This window comes from Vespula vulgaris, chromosome 9 (assembly GCF_905475345.1).
Source record: "Vespula vulgaris chromosome 9, iyVesVulg1.1, whole genome shotgun sequence".
Taxonomy (NCBI): domain Eukaryota; kingdom Metazoa; phylum Arthropoda; class Insecta; order Hymenoptera; family Vespidae; genus Vespula; species Vespula vulgaris.
This window is the reverse complement of record NC_066594.1, coordinates 4305171-4321278: the sequence shown is the minus strand read 5'-3', so window position 1 is coordinate 4321278 and position 16108 is coordinate 4305171. Positions and strand designations below refer to the sequence as shown.

Here is a 16108-nt window from a genome sequence, read left to right as displayed (position 1 = left end):
TTTCGACCTATTGGGAAAGAGAGAGCGGGTGGACAGGAAAAAAGCGGAACATTCTTTTATGCTTTTTCAGGCACCCACGAGACGTCGCATCGTATACCTTTTGTCTGCGATTGCAAAAGTAGCTTTTTGCACATTTTCTTTCTTTCTCTTTTTTCTTTCTACCTCTTTCTCTCTCTCTCTCCACCTATCTATCTTTCTTCGTATTATCGCGATCGATGTCTTTTTTTCGATACAGAACAAAACTAGTCGGTCAAATAAGTAATTATTGATAAAACCAAGTAGCATCGTATATCACAATAACTGCTTATTAAAAGATTATCTTCGTTGTCATTGATCGATTCGAGAAAAGTTTTAACGATATCAAAAGCCGTAATATCGTTTTCGATTTGCCGATACACGAAATCGTTCAAGGGTCACTGCCTCGTCGACCAGCACGTTGATCTTCCGTCCTTTAATTTCTCTCCAAATATTCTGACGTACTTTCAACGTAGGATTTGCGTGTATTTGCAACGCAAAGAACGAAAGGTGATCTCTTTTTTTATCGAGAAATGATTAAAATTAGCGAGAGAGTAGGGAAAAGAAGATTTCCGAAGGATAGGTAACAACCGTACATCCATATTCATCGGAAGGTGGATCGTTAGTACATCTCTTGTTTTAAATAGAAAAGAAAAAAGAAAAGATCGAAGAGAATAAGGAAAGGGTATCGAGATGCGACACCTCTAAAGTACCATCTGCCATGAAGTATCTTCTGGTACAGCGCGATCCACATTACGAGACAGGTTGTCCGGTAACGAGGCCATCGATCCTTAACGAGGGCCTCCCATGACCGAGGTTACGCCTTTAGGTGCCGAAGAGATCTCTAGATATAGTGGGAAGATCGTGGCCGCTTCGATTTTCCAGTGGCACTCCTAAGAATTACGAAGGAAAGGACTTGCCAAGGAGAGAGGGAGGAGGTGCCAGAGAGAACGCGCTGAGAGTAAAAGGTACTAAGAGGAGGATGAGGAGAAAGGTCGAAGCGCCCGAGGAAACCGATAACTACAATCCCCCGATCACGAATCTTTCCCCTGGGAGAGATCTTCCGAGAGAAACAGAGTCAAAAGGGATGAGAGACCGAGATGGAGTAAGAGGGAGATGAACGCGAAGCGTAGGACGTACATGCGCATGCGTACTCTTCTAGACTAGACAACCGGATAAAGAGAAAGAGAGAGAGACAGAGAGATAGAGATGGAATGTGTGAGAGAGATAGCACTCTTTTTCAACGGATTCGATTCTCCAGCTTCGAGTCGCAGTCGCTTTTGAAAGGGAATCGAAAGGAACGGCTAGCTTTGAGCTTTCGAGGTGCAACGATTGAATTAACGGGAGCCGCACCTGTCGGATCCAGATGTTTTCATTGGTAGTATGCTAATTGCCAATTAAGCTATGCCGTTTCAACCAGTCCCATTCTCTTTACATTCACTCACAATCTTTAACAGGACTAAGCGGAATTTTATACGAACGTTTAGCAATTATAAGCGTATAAACAAGTTTTTTATTTCCAAGAACGAATCTTTGTAAAGATATTCAAAAGCTCTCGTATCAACGTAGGAAGAAGTTGTTAATATTAATAAGAATTGTATTATTAATTAAATATTAATAAATAATATGAAAAATGATTAATTCCATTTGTTGAACGAACTATGCTAGTCTTACGTCTTACACGATTATATTTGAAGGTTTAATATTTTTTTCAAAAGCAATATTTTTTTACATTTTTTAGGTCAAATCGATTTAATCGATTTAATCGTGTTAAATCCGATTCGCCTTTTACATCGCGAAGAAAACTTTAATTTTATCATTAACTAGTTCATTCATCGAAAGAAACTTTAGTTTGAATTTAAGATGAAATAAGATTTAAGCGAGCGTTCAACTTCGCTATCCTTTAAAGTGTCCGACAATGTATACTACGGACGAACATGACCGCAGAATCGAGCTTTTATCCTGTGGGAATATTCAATGTTACCTCATAATATATGTATCGCAAAGAGCACATTAGCGTTGACTTCCCAAAGGGCTACCTCGGTAATAGTGGTGAAAGGAAAGGCTACAAATCTTTTATGCGCGTCTGTCAAACGTGTTAACAAATTTAATATAGTGTCAAAAGAATTTAAAATCCCCATGAACACGTTACTAAAGAATTTCCATTACGGCACAATTGTACTTACGATTAGAAAATTCGAAAACGGAATGCTCTTCTAATTCATACGTCATTTCGAAAATTAAATTATTATTTCTGCTTAATCATACTCATTAGAATTTCAAAATCGTCGTTGACCCTAGACTAAGTATTCCACTTTCATATCATCCTAGTTAAATTCCAACGATCCCAAGGGATGGAACATTTATCGATAATTCAAAATTACAAACGTAACTTTCGTACATGGTTGAGCGTATATGCCGAAACTGTCCTCGTTGTTGGCTCCATATCATACTGACGAACGACCCTAATTAATTTCGTGTAGTTCATTAACAACTCTCACGATTGAACGAGTAACATCGGCCAAAGTATCGATCACTCCTACAATATTGAGAAACATTTATGTCATTTACTGGGAGCTCGACCATTCACGATGCATTCTTTTATATGATACTAGAAACTAATTGCAAATTATAAGCGATCGATCTATGCTTAAGGTTATATTAAGCCAATGAAAATTAAATGACGTAAAGAAAAATGAAATTAAAAATAGAGTAACTACGAAAGAGGACAATCGAAAACGGCGCACGTTCCGAATGTAAATGCAAATCTCGAGATAAGCGATCGACGCGAAACATTAACGAACTCTTAGCCACGTCGAAGGAGTAAAAACTTAAGGACTCAGCGGGAACGTCGTCGAAGAAGAGGAACACAGACGGCTTGGGACATTACCGAGTCAGCGCTTAATTCGACCCGTTAATTTCAAAGTACGAACAATTAACGAAGAATCTCGGGCGTTTCGTTCGTGACAGGCAGCACGAGCGACTGATAAGGGCTCGTGTACCTCCAACCACAGTCTCGTTTTCAAGAACGACGTCGAAGGTGCCGACGTGCCTCTTTAAAATTCTCCCTGGCGTCTCTCCTAAGTACGAGATAATAAAATATAAGCCCGGAGCAGGAGCTTTGAGCACGGCAAGGGAAAGGTCTAAGGGGTTCAAGGGTTCGAAGAGAAAGGGTGCGCTCGACTCGACCGTTGTAGAATTGGCCGCGTTCGAGGAAGAAGGGCTTGGATAGAGGCGAGGATAGATATTAACATAAGCAGATCCTGTAGCCGACGGATCACGTATAGCACTTCTACCGTATTACCATCCTGATTATCCTATAGCCATCCACCTCGGTGTCTTCCGTCCTTCCTCCTTCGCTCTTTGTTCCACTATCCTCCCTCACCTGCGGGAGGACACGCATGGAGCCCACGGAGAATGGAGACGTGCGCGCAAGACAACCACACAGAGGGGGAGAGAGAAAGAGGGAGGTACAGAGAGAGGAAGGGAGTGAATTTCGAAGAGCGAAGCGAGGTAAATCCGAGGATATAGTAGACAAAGCCGTATTCCTGACTCGAGATAACGAGGATGCCATATAGCTATCGCAGAAAATATGATTTTCGAAAATCCACGGAAACGCGTGTGCCGCCCTTCTAAGCCACCCTTTAATAATCAACTCTTTACGTAGTCAAGACACTTGCTTCCGTTCCTCTCGTCAACCGTATAACGCGACAAAGAAGAAGAAAAATAAAAGAGAAAAGGCGACGTGAAAAATGATAGCAAGAATTCGTACGTACGCTTTACTATTTTTCGTCTTGAGATAGGTCGACTAGAACAATTTGATTTCTTTCGTCGAAAGGATAAGAGAAAGAGAACTAGTACAATTTTCGTGCAGATGTTGCACATAACGGTTGCTTACGAGCTGGCTCTCGACCTTAATACAAACCAAAATTAACTATACTGGACGTAGCCGTATATATTTTTCTTTTTCTTTTATTCGTGCCAACCGTCATCTGCCATCTTGCGCCATTGAATTAGTTTTTTTTTCTTCTTCATCCTTATCCTTTCGCTACCTACTGTTACGTCTACAACTTGTTACGGTTTTCGAAATGCGTTCCGGATGACCCAAGGAATTGTTATTTTTCTTAAATTACGTTCGCTTCGTCGTTAAGGTAATACCAGGGAGTAGTTGGAGCGGCAACTACAGAAGGTGGAGATCGAGAAAAGGAAAGAAAGTATGAACGAGAGAAAGAGAGACAGAGAGAGAAAACGAGTAAAAAGATGCTTTTGTAAAACGAAACCCTCGTAAAACTCGAGTAGGTTAATGCGAAGTGGAGGGTGATACAAGGAAAGAAGGGAAACCAAGTGCAGTAGGAGCGAGGCAACGGGTTGAGCGCAATCGGACTTTGAATACGAAATTAAAAATGTCGAGTACAGGCAAAACCGTCGAGTTAAGGACGAAGATCTCGACTTTCGGCGTCACTTTTAACTCCTGACCCGTCTCTCTTTCTATCTTTTTACTCCTGTTTTCTTCTTTACTCTTCTTGATTACGAAAACATAGTAAAAAACTGATAGCGGTTCGCTGATATCTCGAGTATATTACGAAACGTTAAAAAATTTCGAAAATTACAGACACAAATAGACTTTTTAAGTATTTCTAATTAAACGTTACTTCCGGTACCGCTGTCATAAAGAAGTCGTCGTACATCTACTAACTCGACTTTTCCACAATTCACTTCACAAAGAGTCGTTTGTGTTTTAATGAGAATTCTCCTTACTAAAGTTACATCGGATTCGCGATGAACTTTGTACGAAAGTGTATTTATTCGTGAAGAAAATATCTCAAAGAATTTGAGATTGTTCTGAACTGTCTCAAGAAATCTTTCGTGTTCTCTTTGATAGAATCATTGGTCTTTCGTCGATTCTCTCCCATTCTATAATCATTCGAAAGAAACTCCTCCGACTTTTACTAGCAGCTGGTGATCGTGAGCTTTGGCTTATATATAAACGGTGGAACGCACTTGCAAGAGAACAGAGTCCGACACCTTCAGCAAGTTCCTTAACAAGATATTCCACTTGGTAACTGGGACTTCTGCTTCAGCGAAAGCGCACACACATCTTTCGTTAACGCGAATCGTGTACTCAGTCTGTCGCCTGCTACTCCTTCGTCTCTCTTCGTCGCACCTCGCGCTCCTTACCATCCTTAACTCTCCTCTTACATTCAACAACGAAACCGCCGTGTTTAAATTTGGTATACACATTTGCACGACGGAAAGGGCTTGACAGATAGATAGACATTCGGAGATAGAGAGAAATTTATCGAGTCCCACGACACGAATTGTACAATTAATTTTGTTTGTTCTCATCTGCGATCTATTTAACTATTCTCCTAAATAAATAGTACGATTTATTTATTTTTTGTATATTTGTTCTACGAGAAATCATCTTCCTGGTAATACAGATTAGATGGTATGATTATGTTAATCACATGTACCCGAGAGAATCGATAAATGAATATTAAGTTAGAGGCAATAGAGGGAAATAGAGCAAATGCAATATCCTAGTAAATGAGTTCATCGAAGTAAAAAAAAAAATTTTAATGGAAACTCCAAATCCGTACATAAGGTTCATATTCTGGTTAATGGTGCGTTAGCCGCATAAGAGGTTCTATGTATCGTAACGTGGGAAAGCATTTTATGTCTAGTAAGCTTTTATGCTATAAGAAAATATACCTCGAAACACCAAACAGTTTTTAATATTATTTAGCAGTTTATAGATATATAAAAATAATATTGCTTGCAGTTCTCTCCGATTACAAGGGATCTCATATAGAAGATGCTCATAATCGAATAGTTGACCTTAATTTAAATGCAACAAACTCGATGCCAAACACGCTTAAATTTTTTTATTCAGTATTAAACGTGAGATATAATGGATGCATACATTATTGAAGAAATGGCTGATTATAAAAATTCTTAATAACGTTTACATCGTTGAAAATTGTTATAAGTTTAATAAGTTCAATCACAGGTCAATGACACCGAGCAAATTAAAAAATTCAAAGAAAACGCCATAACGACAAATCGTATATACACTATTCGATAATGTTTAATTGCATCGATTTATGAACATTCTACCTATCTAAAATTCGATAATATTTAATATTTAATATACCTAATATAATATCTAGGATATTACATCTCTCATATCAGTAACCACATAACAATTTATTTTACTGCACTTTTATATTTTATAGGAAGAGAGATCCGAAAATCGTACGGTTAGCCTAGTGGAATTCGAACCAGGTGTCGAAGATCATGGGAAATCAATAACTTGCAGGGCAGAAAATCCAAATGTGACGGGACTCTTTCTTGAAAAGTCATGGAAGATCGACGTTGTGTGTAAGTATACGATATTAAAGGGGAAAAAAAAATGGTGGGATTAAGACAAAAAATAAAACATAGAATAGAAGTATGTCTGACGACGCATGCATCGTTCAACTCATTCAAATCAAAAAATGTATTAGTTACCCATTTGAAAATGGTTCCAATTTTGACATGGACTGCTATGAAAAATTGTCGAGTCAAATTATATGAAACACGCGGAACGTCGTAAAAACGTAATTTTCAACAGGTACGACACGTTGCACCTTGAAAGATATTATTGGTCCACGCGAACGTCGTAAAAAAAGAAGAGAAAAGAAAAGAAAAGAAAAGAAAGGAAAAGAGAAGAATAGAAACGGGAATCAGCCGTTTTCTCATCGGCAATCTCATCCTCATTCGCAACGCGTCACCGAACCGACCGATTTTACGAGCTTCTTTATTTCATGCGTCGTGCGAGCGAGAGCGCGCGCGTGCGACAGCGCTACTTTTATTGCACCAATAAAAGGATCTGCGCGAGATTTCTCGCGAGCTACAGCAGAAATTTCAACGAAGAACCAGCACCCTCCACCTTTCAGTCTTATATATCGCGTTTCCTTAACGCAAGAACGTACTCTATTCCCTTGCGATCTCTCGATGAAATGTCGTAAAAAGAAACGAGAAAGAAAAGGAAACCAAAAAAGATGGGAGATCTCTCAACGAGGGTGACTCGTAAAGTGAAAGGAACCTGTCTATGAATTCGGACGTTCTGATTGATCTACGAGCGACAACTCCATTTCTTTCGTCTTCAATTCCTCCTCTGATCCCTCCCCGTCATCTTATCCTCTCATGCTGCTTCGTAATCCTTGCCGAAGCTCCCTTTATGACGTTCCGATTCCGGCTTGATTTTAGAGGCTTGTTACGTAAGAATGGCGATCGGTAACCGATTCGATCGCGAGCTCTCGACAGAACCGCCTGACGACTTACTTTTACGAGTCAGACGATTTTCTGGAAAACCGATCGTTCGTACGCAAAATACGCGATCGATCGTTCACATCTCGTCGAACTTTATTTTTTTGTGCATGATTAACTCGACTATTTATCGCGACTCGCGACAAATCTGACTTGGCAAATGAAAAGAGAAAAAACAAACGAAAAAAGAGACCTTTTTTGCTTTTTCTCCTTTTTTCACTTTCATCTTTGAGCGAGTTTATTTCAAATCAAAAATGTTGACGAGTGTATAGATGAATGCATCCTACAATGAAGAGAGGGAGAATATCGATGAGAGTACGAGTACAGTCTGTCGGCGCGTTCTCTTTGATCTACCGACGACAACTCCATTTTTTTCGATCCCGTTTTGGAAGCTCAACTATGTGCATATACCTCCTCCTCCTCCTCCTCTTCCTCCTACCCGCCCCTGCCCCTTCGTGACGCCTCTTCAGCGTAATCTTTCGCTCCGAATCCCATGTTGATCTCTCGATCACTTATTATACACGAATGACAGCTCATTGGTCGATCGTACCGTTCGAAATGGCAAAGGCTCGACGACACAAAAAGAGAGACAGAGAGACAAAACGAACGTCGAGTCCTTTTTTTACGAGGACCTTTTTATTTATCATAGCGACGCGCTATGTACCTACTATGTAGGTCCGCTCGCGATACATACCGGGTGGCAGCCGTTCCACGTATATCCTCGTTGGACGCACGTCGATCCCACCCCCTACTTCTACATGGAGGCCAAATTTATCACGTGACTACGCTCATCCGACCTCGTAAACTTTACGTTCCGACTTGTCGAGAGTTATGGCGAGCCTAGCGATGAATATTGAAATGAAGACAGACGTCGGAGAGGAGCAAGGACATGGAAAGAATAATGGCCGTACTCTCCTTCGTGTCAACGTTGTCGAGAAAAATTTCGATCGATCTTCGAATTCCTCCTATCCTAGCGATTCCTCTCTATCCAGGGTAATAGTGAAATTAATATTTTATCACCGGGAGCAGGATTTGTAGCTCCTAGGAATAGTACGACGTTTAATTTCTTTTTATCTCCTCACTGAGCTCCAATAATACTTGCATTTTTTTGTCCATTGCATAACCGTGTCCACTTGGTCGAAAAGGTAAGCGAAAGAAGAAAAGAAAGAGAACAAAAGATACTGGTCGTGATCTGTGAACGAAGAAAAGATATCTACAGAAAGAAGAAGATGACGTTATGTCACGTTTTCAATTACGTTCGCTGTCCCGAAGCATCCTTCAAATTATACTCGCACGAGAAGTCATTCGGCTTTTCTTCACCGATGTCGTCGTTCTCGTTTTCGTCCTCGTAGCCGTCCTCGTTGTCGTCCTTGTTGTCGTCCTCGTTGTCGTCCTCGTCGCTCAATTCGCAAAGAACGTTCAGAATGAGAAAAGAACGGGACGGAAGAATTTATTGTGAGTCTGAGCAAAAATCTTGACGAAAAAAGGAAAACTTCCAAACGGATGGCGTATACAGGAGAATTACCGAAGAGAACGCTTCGCTGTGTTTGTCGAGCCAGAGAACGAAAAGAAAGAAAAAAGTGGAAGAGATGGAGAAGATAGCTGACGTGATCAAGCTAATTAATACTATTTAAAAGGAGTACATGCCTGTAGAAAAGATAAGCAATGATATAAAGAAAGGAAAAGAAAGAAAATTTATCGAGATGCAGCATAAGGTCTTGCAAAAGGACTAAAGAAAATGCTGTAAAACAGACATTGAATAAGACACAACATCATTAAAGTAATGAACTCTGTAAATAGGAGATATGTACGAGGAAGAAGACAAAAAGAGAATGGAGAGTCTATTTTTTTCTCGAATACTCCAAAAAAGATAAAAGAAATGAGAAGATTTGAAAAAGGAGTAAACAATCACTATCGTTTTCATATTATTCTTTAGTTAATCATGTTTATTAATATGAATATACAAATAACGTATTATTGAAATTAAAAGATAATACCCATCCATCCATCACTTTTTCATTTTCCCTATTTATATAAAATCAGTATAAGCTCGCTATATTCGCGAAAGTGATGGACGATTGCGAAAAAAGCAAAGGACGACGATATTTCCTATCGAAAAGAAGGATAGACAGGTCGCACCCGTTCTGCAGGACGAAGAGGACGGACGTGCCCCTTAAGCTGATATCAGGTTGATGAAATTCTACGAGGGTGGAGTCCGCCCAGACGATAAAACGTATCTAAGCCCTTCATCCTATTCCCTCGCTATGAGGAAAAATAGTAGAAGACGGGCAAGAGGAACACTCCATTTCCTACGTGTCCCATAACAGAAGTTCGAGGGTGTTGCCTGTCATGACTAGTCGTATGGCTACTACTAATTTTCTTCCAACCTATCCGCGCGTTCCTCTATCTTTTCCACTTTCATTCTCTCTACGAATGAGCAACAATTTCTTATGTCTTCATTTCTAACTATACAAATATTTAATTACGTTCAAATAATTCTTTCAACGAGCTTATACTCCTTTCACTTTGCTCTACGACATACGCGATAAAATAAATTACTTTACAAGGAAATAATAAATGTGTATTCTCGTTATCTTTACAGATCCTCCGATCGTGTCATTAAATCTCGGATCAACCCTTAGTCCGGAGGATATCAAGGAAGGCGACGACGTTTACTTCGAGTGTCACATTAGAGCCAATCCACCCTGGTCAAAGTTAACATGGATACACGACGTAAGAAACGTCTATTATAAATCTTTCACTTTTTCATCGTTAGATTCAAAGCGTAAACACTTTCAACGATCCGAATTTGCGAATTTACACGCGATTCCGTCTCTTCTATTTGTTATAGCACTTTTGAAAGTTTATTCACGTATCGATTGTATTTTTATCCGAACGTAATACACCTGTATTACGATTGTATGGCATGGCTACGGAAATGCAAGAAAAAGGTGAATCCGACATAACAAAAATGAAGCAGCATATCCGGATCGTCGGAATGTTCGGAACGTCGATAAATTTCAGTTCTCCGTTCTTTAAAAAACAATCGTATCCATTAATCTCGTCAATTTTTACAAGAAACACAAAGTACGAACGATCCAAATCGGATAATCTTCTGACAACGAATTGGTCTAATTTATCTTCGAAAAAACATTTATTAGAGAGTTGTTGCATCGATCCACCTATACGTTTCACGAAATAAAATATCGCATTCTTTGTGTCGCGACGCGCCAGATTTTAACATCCACTGGATAACGGCAGATACTTTCCTCGATCTATTTCTCTTTTAAATCTAGGTATCTATCGAAACTTTATTCGGAATTATTTTCGACCATGTGTGATAAGTATGACAATCGCAAATAAATCGTAAAATTTTATGTTACGAGTATACGTAAGAGTTGAGACTTCTGCATTCAAAAACAAAGAAGGAAATGGTGAAGCATGGGCCTTACAAAATCCATTATATGTTAGATATATACGATCAATCTCCTATTTTACAAATATCTCAGTAAACAATATCCATAACATAACGATGCATCTTGCAATACAAGCAATTATTTAAAATGGTACTTATATACCTAATATCTTAATTCTAATCACTATCTTTTTTATAATTGATTTACTCGTCTGATAATCATGGCTAATTTTATAATGTCCTAATTTCTTAAGTACTTCAATGAAATTTCGTCGCCACTTCGGAAAAAGAAGAGAACGATATCCTCCTGGGATTTCTAACGAGAGACTCATTTCAAACTTTCCTCTACGTTAATTATAGAAATTGTAATCTATTTCGATTGGTACTTATAATTAGCAGCAAATATAATAGATAAGATCGCATTCTTATAAAGTCTTTAGTGACAATTAAAGAAAATCTTTCACAGAATGCAAATCCTAGGCTATCAAGAACAAATTTTCCCTATCTCTCTCTCTCTCTCTCTCTCTTTCTCTCACACACACATACAAGCTGTACGCTTACTCGTATCTTTCCTGAATTTTAATCGCCTTGATCGCACATCGAAACGCGACACATAACACTAAACGTTAATTTCGATCGTGTTATTACATAGTGAGAAACCATAACGAAAACTTTACGTGAGATCCGATTTTCTGAGATTCCTGGATATTTAAATGTATCATAAAATTTCATGATTATATTCTTCGATAACTTTACTTCGTACTTCAGATATTACTTCTGTTTACAAAAATAAATGTAAATCGTGAAGCTACGAATCTCATAACAATCGTAGCACTTATGATATCTTGAAGAAGAGAAGGAATATATTACAATATATATTATTTCATATGTATATATGAGAATAAAATGATACTAATGATTACAAGTAACAAATATTAGCATGAAGTAAACATGAAAAAACAATCGAGGAGTTCGATACAGTAGTTCAATAACGCAAATAACAAAAAGAAATCTTTTAACTAGTCTCCCTTTTTGTACTCTGAGAGATCCTTACTTAACTTAAACCCGTCAAAATAGTAACAATAAATCGGGAGCAGCATAATCGTCTCGATTCTCACGGTTACGACTTCCGTTTCCAAGGTTTCGTTTTAACTTGAAGTGCATTATCGTCCCTCTTCTTCGTAGCGCTGGAAGTCATGTCCTACCTACTTCTCTCTTTCTCTTTTTTCTTTTCCTCCTCCTTTCCATACGCCAGGCGACCTTTCGTTGGATATGCGTCGTAGCTTGCGAAGGATGCAGAAAACGGGCTAACGGTGAGCAGGTAGCAGCTGCTACTGCGTAAGAGATTTCCGTCGAAATTGCATCTTAAAAATATGATCCGACTTCATTCTGTAGGAGCACCCGGCAGCCGTAATCCCGTTGCCCTTCTTCCCCCTTCTCTCTCACTCTCTTCCTCTATCTATCTATCTATCTATCTATCTATCTCTTACCTTTATCATCTATAGTGCATTGGAGCTACCCTTAGACCAGAATCTCTTGCTCCTTCTCTCTCTCTCTCTCTCTCTCTCTCTCTCTCTCTCTCTCTCTCTCTCTCTCTCTCTCTCTCTGTCGTTGGACTCCTCTTCGCATCGCTTCGCTCTCTTACACGAAGGATTCTACCTCAAACTTTCTCTACCTCGATTTATGCTTTAACCGTAAAACCAGTTCGTAAAACTGGTGCGAGTAAACCGACGCGATCAACACGAAAGGAAACGATCCACGAATCAAACACGTCGTATCTACGCAAAACGAATTTTCTCGTTTCTGTCATTTTATCTCTGATTCTTTCTTCCAATGTATTTCTTAGATCTCCAAGAATATCGTTTCGAGAATAACTACGATAAAGCTTTATCAAATCATTAATATTGTTTCTGAATTGAAAAAAAATTCCTAATGATCGCAATAATTATATTCGAAATATTAATTTTGGAGTCGTCGTTGTTCGTAGAAAGAGATTGATATTATTTGTAAAATGGTATGTTCTTCATAAAACATCGGGGCATTATCGGAAAACGATATCAACGCGTCTATAGACTATCAAATTTGCACCAGTTTAGAATAACATGTATACCCAACATTGACCCTTTGTCACGCGAATATAATTACTTTAACGTTAAAAAGTGTAGACCGATAAAGGAAAGCGTGCCACGTTTATACGCGGCTTTGTACACGTATATAACATGATATAAAAAAGACAAATTGCTGGTGATTCCGATTGAAAGTATGATACCTACGAGAGTTAGTACGTACAAATACGAAAATGAATTTTAGCTACGGTAGAGAAAATTGATTCGTTATCAAATTATTACTATACCAATGGCAATTTCGCGAATGTCCTCGGTAACTAACAATTCTCCAAAATTAATTTAGGACCTATAATGTTACGAAGCTAGCTATAATTTTCAGGTGGATCGATATACATGGAGTAGGGAGTAAAGAGAGAGAGAGAGAGAGAAGGAGATCGAGTGAACAACGGCGAACCAAATATTTCCAATACTCTGATGATAAAAGCAATACTATTGATCATTGTGGATCCTTCATTATTATACCCAATCGCGATTGAACTATTCAAATATACACTTTGTTCTGTTTAAATGAATCAGGAAAGGCATCGATTTATTTTTTACCCGATAATGAAGGACGATCGAAAAATACTATCGCCTGTCGCACTTGGACTTTTCAAACCCTAGATGTACTTTTCTCTTCCTACGGTACGATCGCTTTATCCATTTTCTCGCTCCACCGAATTTTCCATTACTTTTTCCAAGTATAACGAGTTAAATGTCGTCATCCTAAGGAGCGTTTCTCTCTTTAACGGTATATTTCGAAGCGCGACGAATCATTATAAAAACGTCGTCGACTATTCCTAGCGATAATAGCCCTTTGAGAGTCGATCGTAAAGGGGAAAGAATCGAGAGCGAGGACGAACGGTCGAGTAGACAAGAGAAAAAAAAGAGGGGGGAGTGGAGGAAAAAAAAGAGAAGAAACGGAGTTGAGAAAGAAAATGGGATCTAAGAAGGACGGAGTAGCCCGTTGGATGGAGAAAAGAGATGCGGAAAAATAGCTATGGAAGGACAAAAAGAAGATACGTTCGTTGGGTGCTATAATGGAGTGCAGTGATTAAGCTGGCCCTAGCATCGACGAGGACAATAGAAAAGTCTTGTAACCGGGTGAAGCATGGACGAGCCAATCGGGGAAGCAGTTCAGAGGAAGGGCGCGTTAGTTGAAAGGATTCTCTTTACTCTTCATCTTTCTTCGCAAAGTAGATTGAACGGCAAGACTTTACCGACCGGTGCGGCGGAAGGATTCTATTAATGTCGTCGTCGCGTGTCCGAACGCGAAGCCAAATGATCCTCTTTTTTTTCCTTTCGGCCATTTTATCTTCTCGCTCGACGAGTTCCTCTCTCCTTCGCTAAGCTTGCCACGCGATCGTGGGACGAATTTATTTGAGAAATTATACGAATGCCTTAGTTGACGCTCGTAATCCGAAACGTAGAACGAATAACCTCCCCGGGGAATTATAAAGGACGAAATATTTTTCTACGACGCTGCTTCTCAAAGTCTCGTCCTCGCGAGAAACTTTATCGTAGTTTCTCGCTAAAAAATAAATCCCAGGCACGTCGTAGCGTGAAAAAAACTTTTTCAAGAGCTAACTCCTGCACCACTAACCCTCCCCCAAACTCCACCCACCCAACGACACCTCACCTCTCTCACGCCCGTGCAAACTGTTGCTCTGAAAATTAACTGCTAAATTATAAGCACGAATTTATAACGATGCGACTTAGTGGCTTTCCTGAAAAGCAAATCTCTTAAAACGACCGATCCAAATCTCTTTCATTCTTGTTCGTCATCGTCTTACAATCGGATTACCTCCTTACCGGATGATCTCTTCATCGTGATTCCTTCGACGAGCTTGTTCCAATTTATTTTCTTTTCGAAGAACGGAAGAAAAGAAGAGAGGATAGCTAAAAGGTTCGTAAAGCCACTGTTGCGCTCATTCGCCTCCGCGATATTACAGTCAATATGTTATTCCGAGTATAGATATTTCTGATTCTATTTTCGTGTAGTAGTAACTCGAAAAAACACACGTTTTATGTTACGTTAAAAGGTTTGCACCTCGACTGAGACTATTTTCTTCTACGAATATTGTCCTTAAAAAAAGGAAATGATTCAAATCTGTATCGAGACGATTCTCTATTTGTTTCTTCGAAATCGACATTATTGCTTTTGTAAATCGATTGATTGTTACTGGTGCATAGCAATGGTAATGGGTTTCGTACAATGAATCGGCCGAGTGCATTTCCTTCTCACGCGAGATTCAATCCGACAAGTTCGGTTCTTAATGCGAAATGGAGTTTAAGACGCGGGTTTGGGAGGAAGGGGTGAGTAGTATAGCGCCGCCGGATTCGACAGACCGTACATCAATCAATTTCACTCCCGACTCGATCGGGGCGCCGTCCTGGAATTCCGTATCCGGTTAAGGCGGCTTCCTCGAGGCAAGTCACGAAGAACGTTTCGTTTTCGTTAGATTCCGATCTTGAATTTTCGTTAAAAGATTACACGATTTTACTAGAACGGAAACAGCTAATATGTCGTTTATGGTCAATCGTCATCCTCGAACGATTCCCATGATTTCTTTTAAAACCGTAGGTTTTTCTTACATTTATCACGAATGTTAAACAATTAGCTAAGACCTTCGACCAAAAGATACAAAGAACAGGAAATGTCGAATAAAACTGTATACCTTCCATGAAGACATCTATTTTCCAAATAAATCATCTCGTCGGAAATATTCACATCTCTCTCTATAGCTCCATCCATGTACTAAATTCTCTGCTAAGGATGTTCGAGAATCATCATTGATTGAATAAATTAATACCATATAGAAATCATCAGCAACTCTAACTTCTTTACACTGGCAGAAGGGAATTAATTGTTCTCCATGAGGTTTCGATATACAGAACTTATCCCTTCTCCGGAGAACATTAGAATCTAACACTCGGACTTGCTCAAACTTATTAAAGTCACCCGGACTTGATTCATCAGTATTCCTCTGTGTATTTTATGAATATTGGATTTAATTACGTGTACCTTGAACCTTATATAAATCGGACTATTTACCATGAGCTTATACTTCTTGGTAATAAATTGTTTTTGCTTTTAATAAAGGTTTAGATTATTTTTCTTTAACCTTAATTAGATACCGTCCTTGCGAACTAATCGAATGCGACACATTAAAAAATGAACATTTATTTTTACGAAAATACATCGATATATTTAAGACAATCTCGTCTGATTATTCTTGACACAAAACGAAACTTCATAACG

The 16108-nt window shown here is 39.0% G+C and overlaps 1 protein-coding gene across 4 annotated transcripts in view; it reads left to right on the top strand.

Moving 5' to 3' along the window:
• Nucleotides 1-16108, top strand: part of LOC127066456 (nephrin-like) — a 268358-nt gene that overhangs the window by 224746 nt on the left and 27504 nt on the right. For all 4 annotated transcript variants that reach the window (XM_051000231.1, XM_051000230.1, XM_051000234.1 and 1 more), the window contains 2 exons: nt 6252-6396; nt 9929-10059. In XM_051000231.1, coding sequence (XP_050856188.1) covers nt 6252-6396; nt 9929-10059 — 276 coding nt within the window. The remainder of the gene's footprint in view (nt 1-6251; nt 6397-9928; nt 10060-16108) is intronic.